General features: G+C 35.4%; 2 protein-coding genes across 6 annotated transcripts; one reads left to right on the plus strand and one right to left on the minus strand.

The window, feature by feature from the left end:
- The first annotated feature begins 47 nt into the window (after nt 1-47).
- Nucleotides 48-2,062, plus strand: LOC114242653 (putative RNA polymerase II subunit B1 CTD phosphatase RPAP2). The gene has a single exon (XM_028173903.2). It carries the CDS (start codon nt 157-159, stop codon nt 1,957-1,959), a length of 1,803 nt encoding a protein of 600 aa, XP_028029704.2. The 5' UTR covers nt 48-156; the 3' UTR covers nt 1,960-2,062.
- Nucleotides 2,063-2,921: 859 nt separating this feature from the next.
- On the minus strand, nt 2,922-12,221 carry LOC114242576 (folylpolyglutamate synthase, mitochondrial). Of its 5 annotated transcripts, none has more exons than XM_028173779.2 (8): nt 11,407-12,221; nt 11,237-11,317; nt 10,003-10,110; nt 7,075-7,254; nt 5,647-5,783; nt 5,079-5,259; nt 4,197-4,570; nt 2,922-3,324 (listed from the first exon to the last, which is right to left on the minus strand). In XM_028173779.2, exons 1-8 carry the CDS (start codon nt 11,476-11,478, stop codon nt 2,934-2,936), a joined length of 1,524 nt encoding a protein of 507 aa, XP_028029580.2. In that variant the 5' UTR covers nt 11,479-12,221; the 3' UTR covers nt 2,922-2,933. The 5 variants fall into 5 exon arrangements, with proteins under 5 accessions (XP_028029580.2, XP_089589242.1, XP_028029581.2 ...); XM_089733116.1 differs by having other exon boundaries at nt 10,008-10,110; nt 11,407-11,989; XM_028173780.2 differs by lacking the exon at nt 11,237-11,317 and having other exon boundaries at nt 11,407-11,844.
- Nucleotides 12,222-12,789: the final 568 nt, after the last annotated feature.

Consider the following 12,789-nt stretch of genomic DNA (forward strand, 5'->3'; position numbering starts at 1 on the left):
AACATAATATAATAAGTGTACTATATACGGTTCATAGAACCGACAAGGCCTATGGGCTTAGATCCTTTTGCCTTTTCTAATAAGGAAAAATTGTACCAAAAAAAATATCTATGGCTTCTATGGTTCTGATCTGAAATAAAAATAATAAACAATTTTATGAATAAAATGGAAACAAACGTGAAGCCTCCTAAAAAAAAACCTACAACAATAGAAGACCTCACGAAAGAACAAATTCAACAAGCGATAATTAAGAAACGAGAGTGTAACTCAAAAGCGCAACATATAGTTGAAAGTTTTCTAGAAAATAGCATAAACGAAGTTTATTTCCTCAAATGCTTACCAGACCTAAACCAGTCTCATTTCGAAGATGTTATTGAAGAACGATCAATCATAAGTCTATGTGGTTACCCGCTCTGCTCGAACACATTATCCAAGAAGGACATACCGAAACAAAAATACCGAATCTCCATGAAATCGAACAAAGTATATGATATTACAGTTAGAAAAAGCTTTTGCAGTAATAGTTGTTATAAATCTGCCATGCACATTAAAAAGCAAATGCTAACAAGCCCACTTTGGTTTAGAGAATATGAGATAATCCCACAATTTAATTTATTACCAATGAATTCAGCAGATGGTTGCATGGGACAGGAGATTGATGTGTCAATAATTGACAGAGTGAAAGTAGAACTTGAAAACAAGCCTTTCGTAGGTACCAGTGTTTTTGTAAAAGCTACTCTTAGAGATATGGCATCAAATAATGGTAAAGATGATGTATATAATAAAGCTACTGAGGAGCAAAATGAACAAAACTTTAAATTAAGTACGGAAAGTCCTGAACTGGATGAAAAAGAAATGAAGCATAAAGACAGCGTAAATAAAGCATCAGAAGGGAAATCCTATATCTTAAATACAGAATCAAATTCTGTTCAAACACAAAAGTATCCACAGGAAAAATCTTGTCCTGTATCAGTGAAGTCTGAAAATACTGATAAAATGAAAAAAGCAGTATACAATCCAATGAACATTGTCGGAGATATCATAGAAAAACCTGAGAAGAAAATTGATTTGACTTTACTAAGTGCAAAGGATGAACAAAATAATACAAGCTCATCTCTATCTCAAGATAAAAAGAAAGAGAAAAAGCCATTAGTGACTGTATTGATTGTAGAAGTGGAAAAATGTCTAGCAGAATGGTTTACTTTAGACACATTAATTTTTCTCTATGGCGAAGAGAAAGTGAGAGAAATGGTAGCAGATAAAGAAGACAGTGTGAAAGAATATCTGAAAAATTTTACAAAAGGTACATTCTACAATTCCACAGCCTATGATCAATACCAAGCTTTATGCAGGAAACTTAATATGCTTGAATTAGAAGACAAACGTTATGATGCCAAAACAATGCAAAGGGAAATGAAACCGCTGCCAGATTACACTATGCTACAGGAAGAAAGCAAGAAAATACAATTGAAAGTAAAGGCTTTTTTTGCTGGTCAAACTGAAATACCTGAACCAGAGCCTGAAGAAAAGAACACACAATCAGATGAGAACTTCACAGCTTTGCCATTAGTAGACAAGAATTCTCAAAATGCATTACGTAGACGAATAGTCTGTCAACATTTAAATAAGACCCTACCAGACATCTTGAGGTGCCTAGGTTTATTAAGTTTGGCCATAAGCACGGAGGTGCGTCTTTTGGTAAACACATTCAAATTGAAAGCAAATAATATAATGTTTAAGCCGATACAGTGGACTATGATTACCATAATATTCATAAAACTTCTATCATTAAGAGATGTACACTTGGCACACTTATTGGAGCAACCAATGGCATACCAACATATTCAGTTGTTACTCTTGAGTTACAAACAAGATAATGGTTATTTAGATAGACTAATATTTTGGCTGACTGATGTTGATAGATTATTGAATACAAACAGTCACTGTGCTATAGAATGATTGTATGCATAATCTTACTGTAACATTAATGTAACTTGTGATAAATGTGTGTGTGTAGATTGTAAATACTTGTTTTGTTCAAAACACTTTTTTTAATTCAAAATATTGTTGTTTTAGTTTCATGGAATATACACTTGCCAGAGTAATATTTATCAATAAACTCGCAAAAATGTTATTGCATTGATAATGCAAAAGCTCACAGCTCAGCCAGTATTAAAAAAAAAGGGTGCGTGTACTTTTGTACGCGCGTAAGAAGTTATACTTTATTTTTATTAAATTTATTCCTTTTTTTTTTAGATATTAAATAATTAATAATAAATATTTAACGTTAATAATTTAATAATATTTAGTATGAATTATATTAAATAATAATTTTATCATTTATATTACTAAAAAATGAATGCTGATAACACTTTTTTTACGAGTGTACATGCGCGAAAGTTCACCTGCGGCTATATTCAGACTCGCCAAGTTACGTCGGTCGATTTAGTGGGCAACTTCATTCTGTTAATTTTGTGTCACGGTGCGCGCGCATAGTAAAATTTCACTCTCATCAATTTTTCATAACGCGCCTAAAGAAGTATATATAACTTCAACAGTTACTGGACCCCATAAACATTACAAATTTAGATGCCATTGTGCTACTTGAGTCATGAGATTGTAGCAACAAAAACCTGGATATACTAATTTTGCTAAGTTTTAATATTTTTTCTCTACTTATTTGAATTAGTTTCTTTTACCTACCTATTCACTGGTAGCCTAAGGGACGATTCCAGTTACGCGCGGACGAGTAAGTGAGCTCACTGGCTCAACCTAAGAGAATTTGCTAACACCAGTCCCAGCAAGAGCAGTGCTTAGCAGAATCTACCACCGGATCAGAATCGCGACCCACGCGAGAAGAAAAAAACTCAGTGGGTGGAATCAGAACAGACTTCTGCCTGTTAATAAAATAAAACACAAAATTGAACATAATCTTACGAGCAATACGATTTATTTAAACAAGGATCTAATATGGAAAGAGCTGCTCCCACTAGATGTAACGATCCTGTTATAAGAACCGAGGGAGTTCCAAGAGCGCCCTGCGTCTGCTTTATATTGACAAGTGCGCTTGAAACACATTCCATCACTGCCACCTCAGATGTACTGCGCAATGTTTTGTTCCAAATTTGTTTGTATGCTTTACACCTAGAAATTAATTCTTCTTGTTCGACTAAAGAGTAATTGTCGTTGTTCTGATTCGTTTCCTTGTAAGCTGTCGGAGTGACGAAATATACTTTGGTGAAATTCAAGTATTTCAATGGTTGTAACAAAACTTTGGCATTCCTGTCGCCGGTCGCGCTGAATAACAATATTATGTTCGGTGACCTAAAAGAATAATTGTGGGTTATTAAGTGGCATTATAGAAAAAAAAAAGTTTTTACATGTAACTACAATCAATTTAATAGATATAAAATCTAGACGTTAATAATACTAATTTTTTGTCGATACTATTAAAATTAAAAGATTATCGAGAAATACTTTAATGTTAAATATATTAACTAAATTTTAAAATGTAATGGAAGTAAAATAATTTTAATCGGATAGGGAAATTCTTAATTAGAAGCATGTGAAATATTTAGAAGAGCGGATATCTTGTGGCTTAACCGCGACAAGCATTTTTGTATAATCTAATTGCACCCTTGACGTCAACGTCATAATACAAAATAGGCACAGCCTAGTATGAAATGAAAATGGTTACAGCTTGCTTGTTTGTCGTGATCCTCTCCAGTGAAACCCAGAGATGGTAAGGATTGTAAGATGGCGAGAAGAATTCAATTGGTCAACAGGTACAGTTTACATGTAAAAAATGCATTATTAATAACCATTTTTGCTCATTCATTTAAGCTCATGGTATATGCCGCCGATCACCTTGAGACATACATTATATGGAAGAAAGATTCTGTAATGTTTCTTCAGAACAGAAATTGACAGGATTATCACCCATGCAAGTCATTGTTCCCTACTACCAATATGATTAAGGGGTTATTATTAAAGAGGGCAGAACAACTTTGGGAGTAAGAAAAAATATCAACGACCAGTTAGACTATTACCCTTGGAGGACGTCCTGACCTTACTATTGTCGTAATGAGAAGCCCTCAAAGAGCATTTTATAAAATCTATTTTCGGTTGTCAGATCTAAAAAGAGTGACATAACTCAGACTTATATGCACAAATTCGTTATCAATTTTGATATTTACCTATTATTATCGCTGAACCACTGCGCGCATATCTCCATAGACTCCTTGGTGTGTGCTCCGTCGAGATAAAACTTCGCATAGTCCGCGTTAATTACTTGATACCTCCCCGGCCATTGACATTTCCCTAGACCCTGGCACGTCGATGGCGGCAATTCCACCACCATTTTACTGGTGATCAGTCCGTTGTGAACTCCGTTCACGGTGTTTTTCGGGAAGTTTATTTTGTTTTCGTGTTTTTTTCGCATCCAAGCGTGCGCCAGTTGTATTGCTAGAGACGCGTTGGTCCGATATGCCGTTAATTCGACAGGTAAACGGGCTTTTTGTGATGTTTCGAACGAGTACGAGTCGTAATCGGGAACGACAGTTAGGGGACACTGGAAAAAAACCGACATTTTGAATTTATGAAAAAAAAATTTTTTTTTTATTGACTTGACAATGTGTAAACTTTCTCATGATATCGCAACGTACATGCCGCTCTGGGACATGAGACTGATAACGAAACACGTCATTTCGGATCCTCCCGGTCCACTAATGGTGCTTTTAGGTACCCCAAGCACCGGTCATCGTTCTCGTCGAACCCGTCGAAGGGCTCGACGAGTAAATTCACCCACAGACACAGCCCACTGAGTTTCTCGCCGGATCTTCTCAGTGGGTCGCGTTTCCGATCCGGTGGTAGATTCTGCGAAGCACGACTCTTGCTAGGGTTCGTGTTAGCAACGTCGTCAGGTTTGAGCCCCGTGAGCTCACCTACTAGTTAAGGTTACGCTCAAATAGACTGTCAAGGCTATCAGCTTCAGTAGGAAAAAAAACGATAACGAAATTATTCAGTTTTTTCATTTTTATTTTATTTTTATTATCCAAAGTATAAATATATAGACAAACCTTTAAACTATCAGCATATTGTATGAGTACATCCATAGCTTCGTTAGGTTGTTGCACAGTATAAGCTTCGCAGCCTCGCTTCATGATGCCCGCTTTGGACGCCGCTATTTCCTGTATCGTGTTCCCTAATATCGAAGTGTGATCCAATCCTAATGCCGTTATGCCGACAACGGGAACTTTCCTGGAAAGTATTTAAAAAAAATACACCTTAACGACCAATGAATAGAGCTTAGTTTCAATTGAAGATTCGAAAACTTCGAAAATTGGAAAATAAAACCTGCAAAATTAAACTGTACAAATGTTTTTTATCAGACGAATAAATATCGAAAAATTCAAGAAGTAAAAAAAACTACAATATCTATACACTACTACGTATTAATATTTTTTTAAAACGAATAGGTATTATATTTATTTTATTCATTTAGGCCACTTCTCGTCTGAAAAATGCAATTAAAATCGGAATATATTTTTTTGTGACCTTTAAAATTTTAAAACTTTCAAACTTCAACCTCCTTGTCGTCTCTCGTAAGTTGTAGGAGCTACCAAACAGTTAATTTTAAATTTTTACCTCAAAATATTGGTATAGTCGACTAGGCCGCCTATACCGACTTCCACGATGGCCACATCCACCTTTTCCTTGAGGAATATATTGTAAGCCATCACCGTTAAGAACGCGAAGTATTTCGGCATGTCGCCTTCAAAATTCTGAAATATCATATATTTATATTAAATACTAGCTGACCCGACAGACTTCGTAGTGCCTCAATCGATAAATAAAAGACAAAAGGAATCCGTCCGCTGGGGGGGACATCAAAGGACAAACAAAAATTGTTATTTTTATTTAATTCCGAGCATTTTCTTATTTATCTACCTTTTAAACCTTCTCTGGACTTCCACGAATAATTCAAGACTAAAATTAGCCAAATCGGTCCAGCCGTTTTCGAGTTTTAGCGAGACTAACGAACAGCAATTCATTTTTATATATATAGATTTAAAATAAAACCTTTGTAGCGAGTAACTTTCATAGACGCCTGAATCTCGCTAACGACATTTTGAAGATTTTTTATAAAGATGAAGATAAGTGTGCATATATACAAGTCCTGAACAATAACATTCTGACCGTCTGTCTACCGGGTATTTTCATTCACTCCGTGGAAGACCTTCCCTTTGTCGATTAGTCCCAAATATATTCATTTATATATAACCATTTCTTTTTAATGTTTGTATAACAATTCAATATATAGCATATATACTTATATATATATGTAAAGTGGGCTCGCAAGTGTTGATACTAGCATCCTATCGTAAAGTCGACATGCAATTAACGAATAGAAATTTTACGAAAACAGTTAAAACTTCATAATTGAAGTTTTAACTGTTTTAAAGCATAGGTGAGACAATTCCGTCTCACTTTTTTTTTCCTACCTATGCTGATTGCTTTGAGAGGCTATTTTAGCTTCGCCCTAACGTGTGTAGGTGAGCTCACTCAAACCGGAGTGTTGCTAATACTGACTCTAGCAAGAGCAGTGCTCCGCAGAATCTACCACCGGATCGGAAACGCAACCCACTGAGAATATACAGCGAGAAACTCAGTGGGCGGTGTCAGTGGCTAGTCTCACTTATGTATGCTTTTTATTATAAGAAAGGGTGAACGAACTCTCGTTCCACTTGGCTTTGTCTTGGTGTGGTCCACAAATTGAGGCCTACATCTCAATTGTTTAGTAAATACGCATTTAAAAATTTTGGGGGTTTGATTTTTATTGAGTGAGGTTATTCCTTCATCACGGATTCATCAATCGTGAACATTTGTTAAGAACGTATTTCATTACAAAAAAAAAAAAAATTAGCTGCCTACGGGATTCGAAGTCCGACACAGTCGCATCGTTCAGCACCGATTCTTTTATCTTTTAGGCCACGACGACCATAAACTAGAACAATATACAAACCTCAACACGAATGACCTACACACTTTTTTTTTTCGTAAATTAATCCGTACCTGTGTATCTTCAAGTCGCTGGTGAACATCATGAAAATACTTCGCGAACATGTCTTCGGAGATTACCCGTCCGTCTAAGCGTACCCGTTCTCGAACAGCCACTAGATGCGGTGACGAATAGAACCCTGTGCGGAAGCCGTGGTGACGGAGTATTGATTCGCACATCGCACTCGTTGAACCCTGGAAGCGTGACATTGATCTTAGATAACGGCGTATAATAACATTAGACAAAAAATAAAACGACAAAACGTAATTAGGGTATTAAAAGACCAGAAACCGAAGGCTTACATAATGACATAAAAAACAATAAACGATCGATTCTAAATTTGAAAATTATATAATACACCGATGTTGTCTGTGCAAATACGCAATATATAGTCGGATTTTTTATTAGACGAAGTAAACTGACGTTTACTGTGTTGTCAGTTTTTGATGAAATAAAAATAGTGTTGTGACAAAGTGAACAATTGAAAAAACTCCTGAATTAATGAAATGCCCTCGATTGTCTAGTGAATAGTTATAGTCGGATTTTTAATTAGACGAAGCCAGCTGACAGTAGCTAATGTCACTTTGTGAAATAATGTTGCTATATTTAAAGTAATAGTGATGCGTTCAGTTCTCGTTCAATCACATAAATGAACAATGAGTGTGAAGAGTTACTCATTAATTTCAAACTATAAAAGAATATTATTTATATTTTACAATAAAATTGTATTAAAGTGATCCAATATAATAATATGTTACTAGTAGTATGTAACTACAATCAGTTTTTTTTATTTTCATTACCTATGTACCTATAATTGTTATATTTTATACATCTATAGTTTCAACTATATGATGCATTGGAAATAGGACAGTCTTACAAGCTTCCTCGCAATGTTTTTCTTAATGTTTAAAACACTCGGTATTCAGTACAGGTAGATACCATAGGAACATAATGTTTCGTCGAAAACTCGTTGGTATGTACAAAGCACGGCTAAAATTCGAACCCCGTGCCCGATATCGGCAGTTCGGCACACTAACTATTCACTAGACAATCGAGGCAATTTCATTAATTCAGGAGTTTTTTCAATCGTTCACTTTGTCACAACACTATTTTTATTTCATCAAAAACTGACAACACAGTAAACGTCAGTTTACTTCGTCTAATAAAAAATCCGACTATAGTGTGCCGAACTGCCGATATCGGGCACGGGGTTCGAATTTTAGCCGTGCCTTGTACAAACCAACGAGTTTTCGACGAAACATTATGTTCCTATGGTATCTACCTGTACTGAATACCGAGTGTTTTAAACATTAAGAAAAACATTGCGAGGAAGCTTGTAAGACTGTCCTATTTCCAATGCATCATATAGTTGAAACTATAGATGTATAAAATATAACAATTATAGGTACATAGGTAATGAAAGTAAAAAAAACTGATTGTAGTTACATACTACTAGTAACATATTATTATATTGGATCACTTTAATACAATTTTATTGTAAAATATAAATAATATTCTTTTATAGTTTGAAATTAATGATTAACTCTTCACACTCATTGTTCATTTATGTGATTGAACGAGAACTGAACGCATCACTATTACTTTAAATATAGCAACATTATTTCACAAAGTGACATTAGCTACTGTCAGCTGGCTTCGTCTAATTAAAAATCCGACTATAATGGCTCCTCTTCACAGTCGGCCATGATGGGCCAACAAATGATCGTCCATCATCGCCGCCATGATCGGGCAACTCTCCACACAATCGTGAACGTTCATTTACTATTTGTTAAGACGTTTAAGTAGCGATGATGGAAATCGAAGGGATCGCGGCTGTGGCAATATTTTTAGTTAGCTCATATAGTAATTTAGTTATTGTGCGCGAAAAAAAAATCGTGAAAACTCTTATTTTTTATTGCCCTTGTAGACAGACGAGCATAACTGATGGTGAGTGGTTACCGTCGCCCATGGACTTCAGCAATGCTAGGTGCAGAGCCAAGCCGCTGTCTACCGATAACTATAAACAAGATGGAGGAAGAGAAGGTGGTGGGTCGTGACTATCAATCGGAACAAAACAAGGTCCACGCAACCATAGTTTTGTAGTCGACACAATTGACACACACTCGAGACAACTACATCCTGAGTAATCGGCGATGGTGTGGACGCTCACACAATCATGGGCCATCATTCCTTTGATCTACCGACACAGCGCCGATTGCGCACGATCATACGCGATGATGGCCGATCACAGACATTTATACCCTCTACACTATCGTGAGTTTCTATAATCGCCCATCATGGCCGATTGTGAAGAGGAGCCATAACGAGTTTAAAATCAAAATGGGATTCTTCAGTCTCGGGACGCAGTTCGCGTTGGCGAAACATTAATATAATATCATGGACTCGAAATCGAAAACGCAGATAGTTGTATCTGCGTTTTCGATTGCGAGTCCATGATATTATATTAATGTTTAAGTTTGGCTTAGCAACATTAAACAAATATTTTTCCTCCTAGGGAAGTTTTTTTTGTTTTCCTTCCTACATTTATGATCAAGCAAAATAAACGTATGTATGTAGGTATGTAAATTAAACTTTTAATGCGTGGGGACAGTTGCAAAGAAAATTAATAATTTAATAAATATTCACTAGTTCTCATTGATGAGGCAGGAGTGGTATATATGCTCCTTACTATTGGCTAACTGAACTCCCTAATTATAAACATAAATATTAGAGATAGGGCATGTAGCAAGACCAGATAGATCAGTAGCAGCATTCTGCCTATTTTCGTCATAATCATGAAACAATTATACAGAAATAGGTAATTTAGTCAGATAGTCATCATCAATGAATCATACAATACGAAATATGTTAGTCCGAACCAAAGGTGATTAAAAATAAGGTAAATTATAAAACCAGATAATAAGTATGTGGCCATAAAATACCTTGCCTTTGGTTCCAGCAACATGAACCACAGATAGCTCGTCCAACTTTGACATGGTCACACCTGTTCTTGACAAATAATTCTCCATATCTTCTAAATTTGTACATTTCTGGAAGTATGAATTAGTATAATAATATTGACGCTTGAAAGGCAAACGTGACTAAGCGACAATAACTGCTTTATACATAAATGATAGGCAATAACCATATTCGATACGCAAAAAAAATATATTTCTAGGTCTATTAAAATCATTTCAATTCTACAGTTAGATTCGTTAAAATATAATTTTTTTCAGGTATTTCAACTTTAAATTAGTCTACTGTAAAGTTCACGCATCGTCGCTTAGTCACTTTTGCCTTTCAAGCGTCAATATATTTATTGTAAATTACATCTATTTCGCAGATAATAATATATTCATAAATTTTATCATTATTTGACCTTGAACAATATTGTGTACCTACAATTTGAATAATGAATATTCAATGTATTAAATATACATGTAAGTAAACATCTGTTAATAAGACAATACATACATTATGACACGTACCATTCAGTTATCAAGTTTCATATTCAAGATTCTATAAAATAAATTGAATATGAAGTTTTTTTTTGGAAAGTTAAAACTTTCATTTGGACATGGAGATGACTTTTTTTATTGAATAGATGTGTAAATGAGCTCTCATTTCTAGTGATATATGGGAGTTACATCACCACATAAATATCTCCACTCGTCTTCAGACACAAGATCAAAGTTTGAAAAGTAATATCAATCAAAACATCACACAATGTGTACAATGAATTGGAAAATTCAATCATTTTATAATATTTTTTTAAAAGTTCATGGTCTGACAGACTTAGTAACATCTGCGTTTAGACTATTGCCATAGTCCATGACACACAGAGAGTAAATTCACAACCCATTTATTATCTTGAAGTCTGTTAATTTTATAGAAAAAAATGCTATCCAAGTTAGCTAGAATAGCTCAAATAATGGTGGCAGCCTAATAACAATATTTATCATATGTATTCAAAATAGGAAGACAGTTGCATAGCTAAATGAGAAGAGGAAAATCCTATTACCTAAGGCCTACTACCAATCCCACTACCAAAGGTCATATAATGTGAAAGTAGTAGATGTCACACACCTCTAATACCTAAAATAATTTATTGCTTAACTATCTCAATTACGAATAGGTAACATTTTATTATTTTAAAATTTAATTAGATGCGCTTACTTGTCCTGTTCTGATATCCTTTCTGATTTGTTCTATTGTAGATTTGTTTGATTGCAATTTGTTTAATTTACGAACTGCATCCTGTAATATTTTTGTATGGAATATTATACGTATTACGTTAACAAATGTAATATTCTTAATAACAAATAATATGATTTAAAAAAACTTACTTCGTAATAGGAACACATCCTCACTGTTATTCTATTAAGTAAATAGCTACGGCACAGACCGATGCTATTCATCAGCCTGTCGAACACCTACTATTTCGCTCGATTGGCGAGTTCTATCTCAGTTCACCTCACCGTCTAGCTGACTCTAGCTATGTAATTAGCTAATTGTGGCAAAAAACAGCACTACAATACGACCGTGAAATTAGCTGGTGTAGTGTAGCATGTTGCGACTCCGTTTTTAGTATTCATTGATCGAATGAGCTGATACATGACCCCGAGGGTCGTCTGTCGTCATAAGATGGAACCAAATTAATCCGGAACGTAGACGGTACATAGAAGTATATCATTTTGTTGATCATATTTTTTGTAAACATAACCTCCAGTTTGCTAACAATGTAAAGAGGACACGTGAACTGCCAAACAATTTTACTTTGTCTTGTGCAAATAAATAGGTAAAAGATTCAAATCCTATACAGCCAGTTGCCTACAAGAACAATAAAAACAAAACAAAACAAACCAACAAAAGATTAAAGCACTTAAGAACAAAAAAAAAACACGTGTGGCACTCGGGGACTACCGCGGTAAAGCTATTGCATAGCATTTTCTATCAACTTTTGCAATTATAATTAGACAATAATAATTAAATATTAAAGCAATAAAAAATAATACCACGGTATATTTATATACATTAACAAAAGCAAAACATTAGCTGTCCCCTTCACACTCATAAGTTAGACCGCGCGAGAGAGAGATGGGCAAACTTTTCATGATGCGCATACAGTGCGACGTCATGCCGCGCGCTTATTCACTAACACTACACAAGCGCAACGTGTGAATGTGTTGAACGCGAGCTACTGTATGGTGGACGGAGTTGGGGTGTTAGGTTTTATTTTCGTTACGGAATTTCTTGAATCGGTCGCCGCGCTCAAAGCCCGCGATAAAAGCTATGGAATAGCTTAAAAATGTTTAGAACAAGAGGGTATGTTATGAACCAACTAAACTTACCATTCCTACCTGTCATTCAATAGCCTGCGGCCGAGCCTCGGATGTGATAGAACGTAATCGTGTCGCCTTTTTGAGTTCTGAAACCAGGGAATAGAGGAGACCCAAAACTCACGGGGCAGGGGATCGGACGAGGTTCATGTCTCGACTCCTGATGTAATGACAAAGGCTTGATATGTTCACTTTCAAGTTCCAAAACATACTTCTGCAATATGGTAACTTCGCAGAAGGCGAAAGCTATACAAGCCACGACGCTCGGTAGTGATAAGTCTGTACTGATTTGTGCGACGGTGCTACCCCTCTAAGATTATTCCCTATCAATAGTAACTGCTAGTCAGTAATTCGAGTATGCTAGTATTATATTCAAATAACACTGATGTC

This window comes from Bombyx mandarina, chromosome 15, assembly GCF_030267445.1.
Source record: "Bombyx mandarina strain Sakado chromosome 15, ASM3026744v2".
Taxonomy (NCBI): Eukaryota; Metazoa; Arthropoda; class Insecta; order Lepidoptera; family Bombycidae; genus Bombyx; species Bombyx mandarina.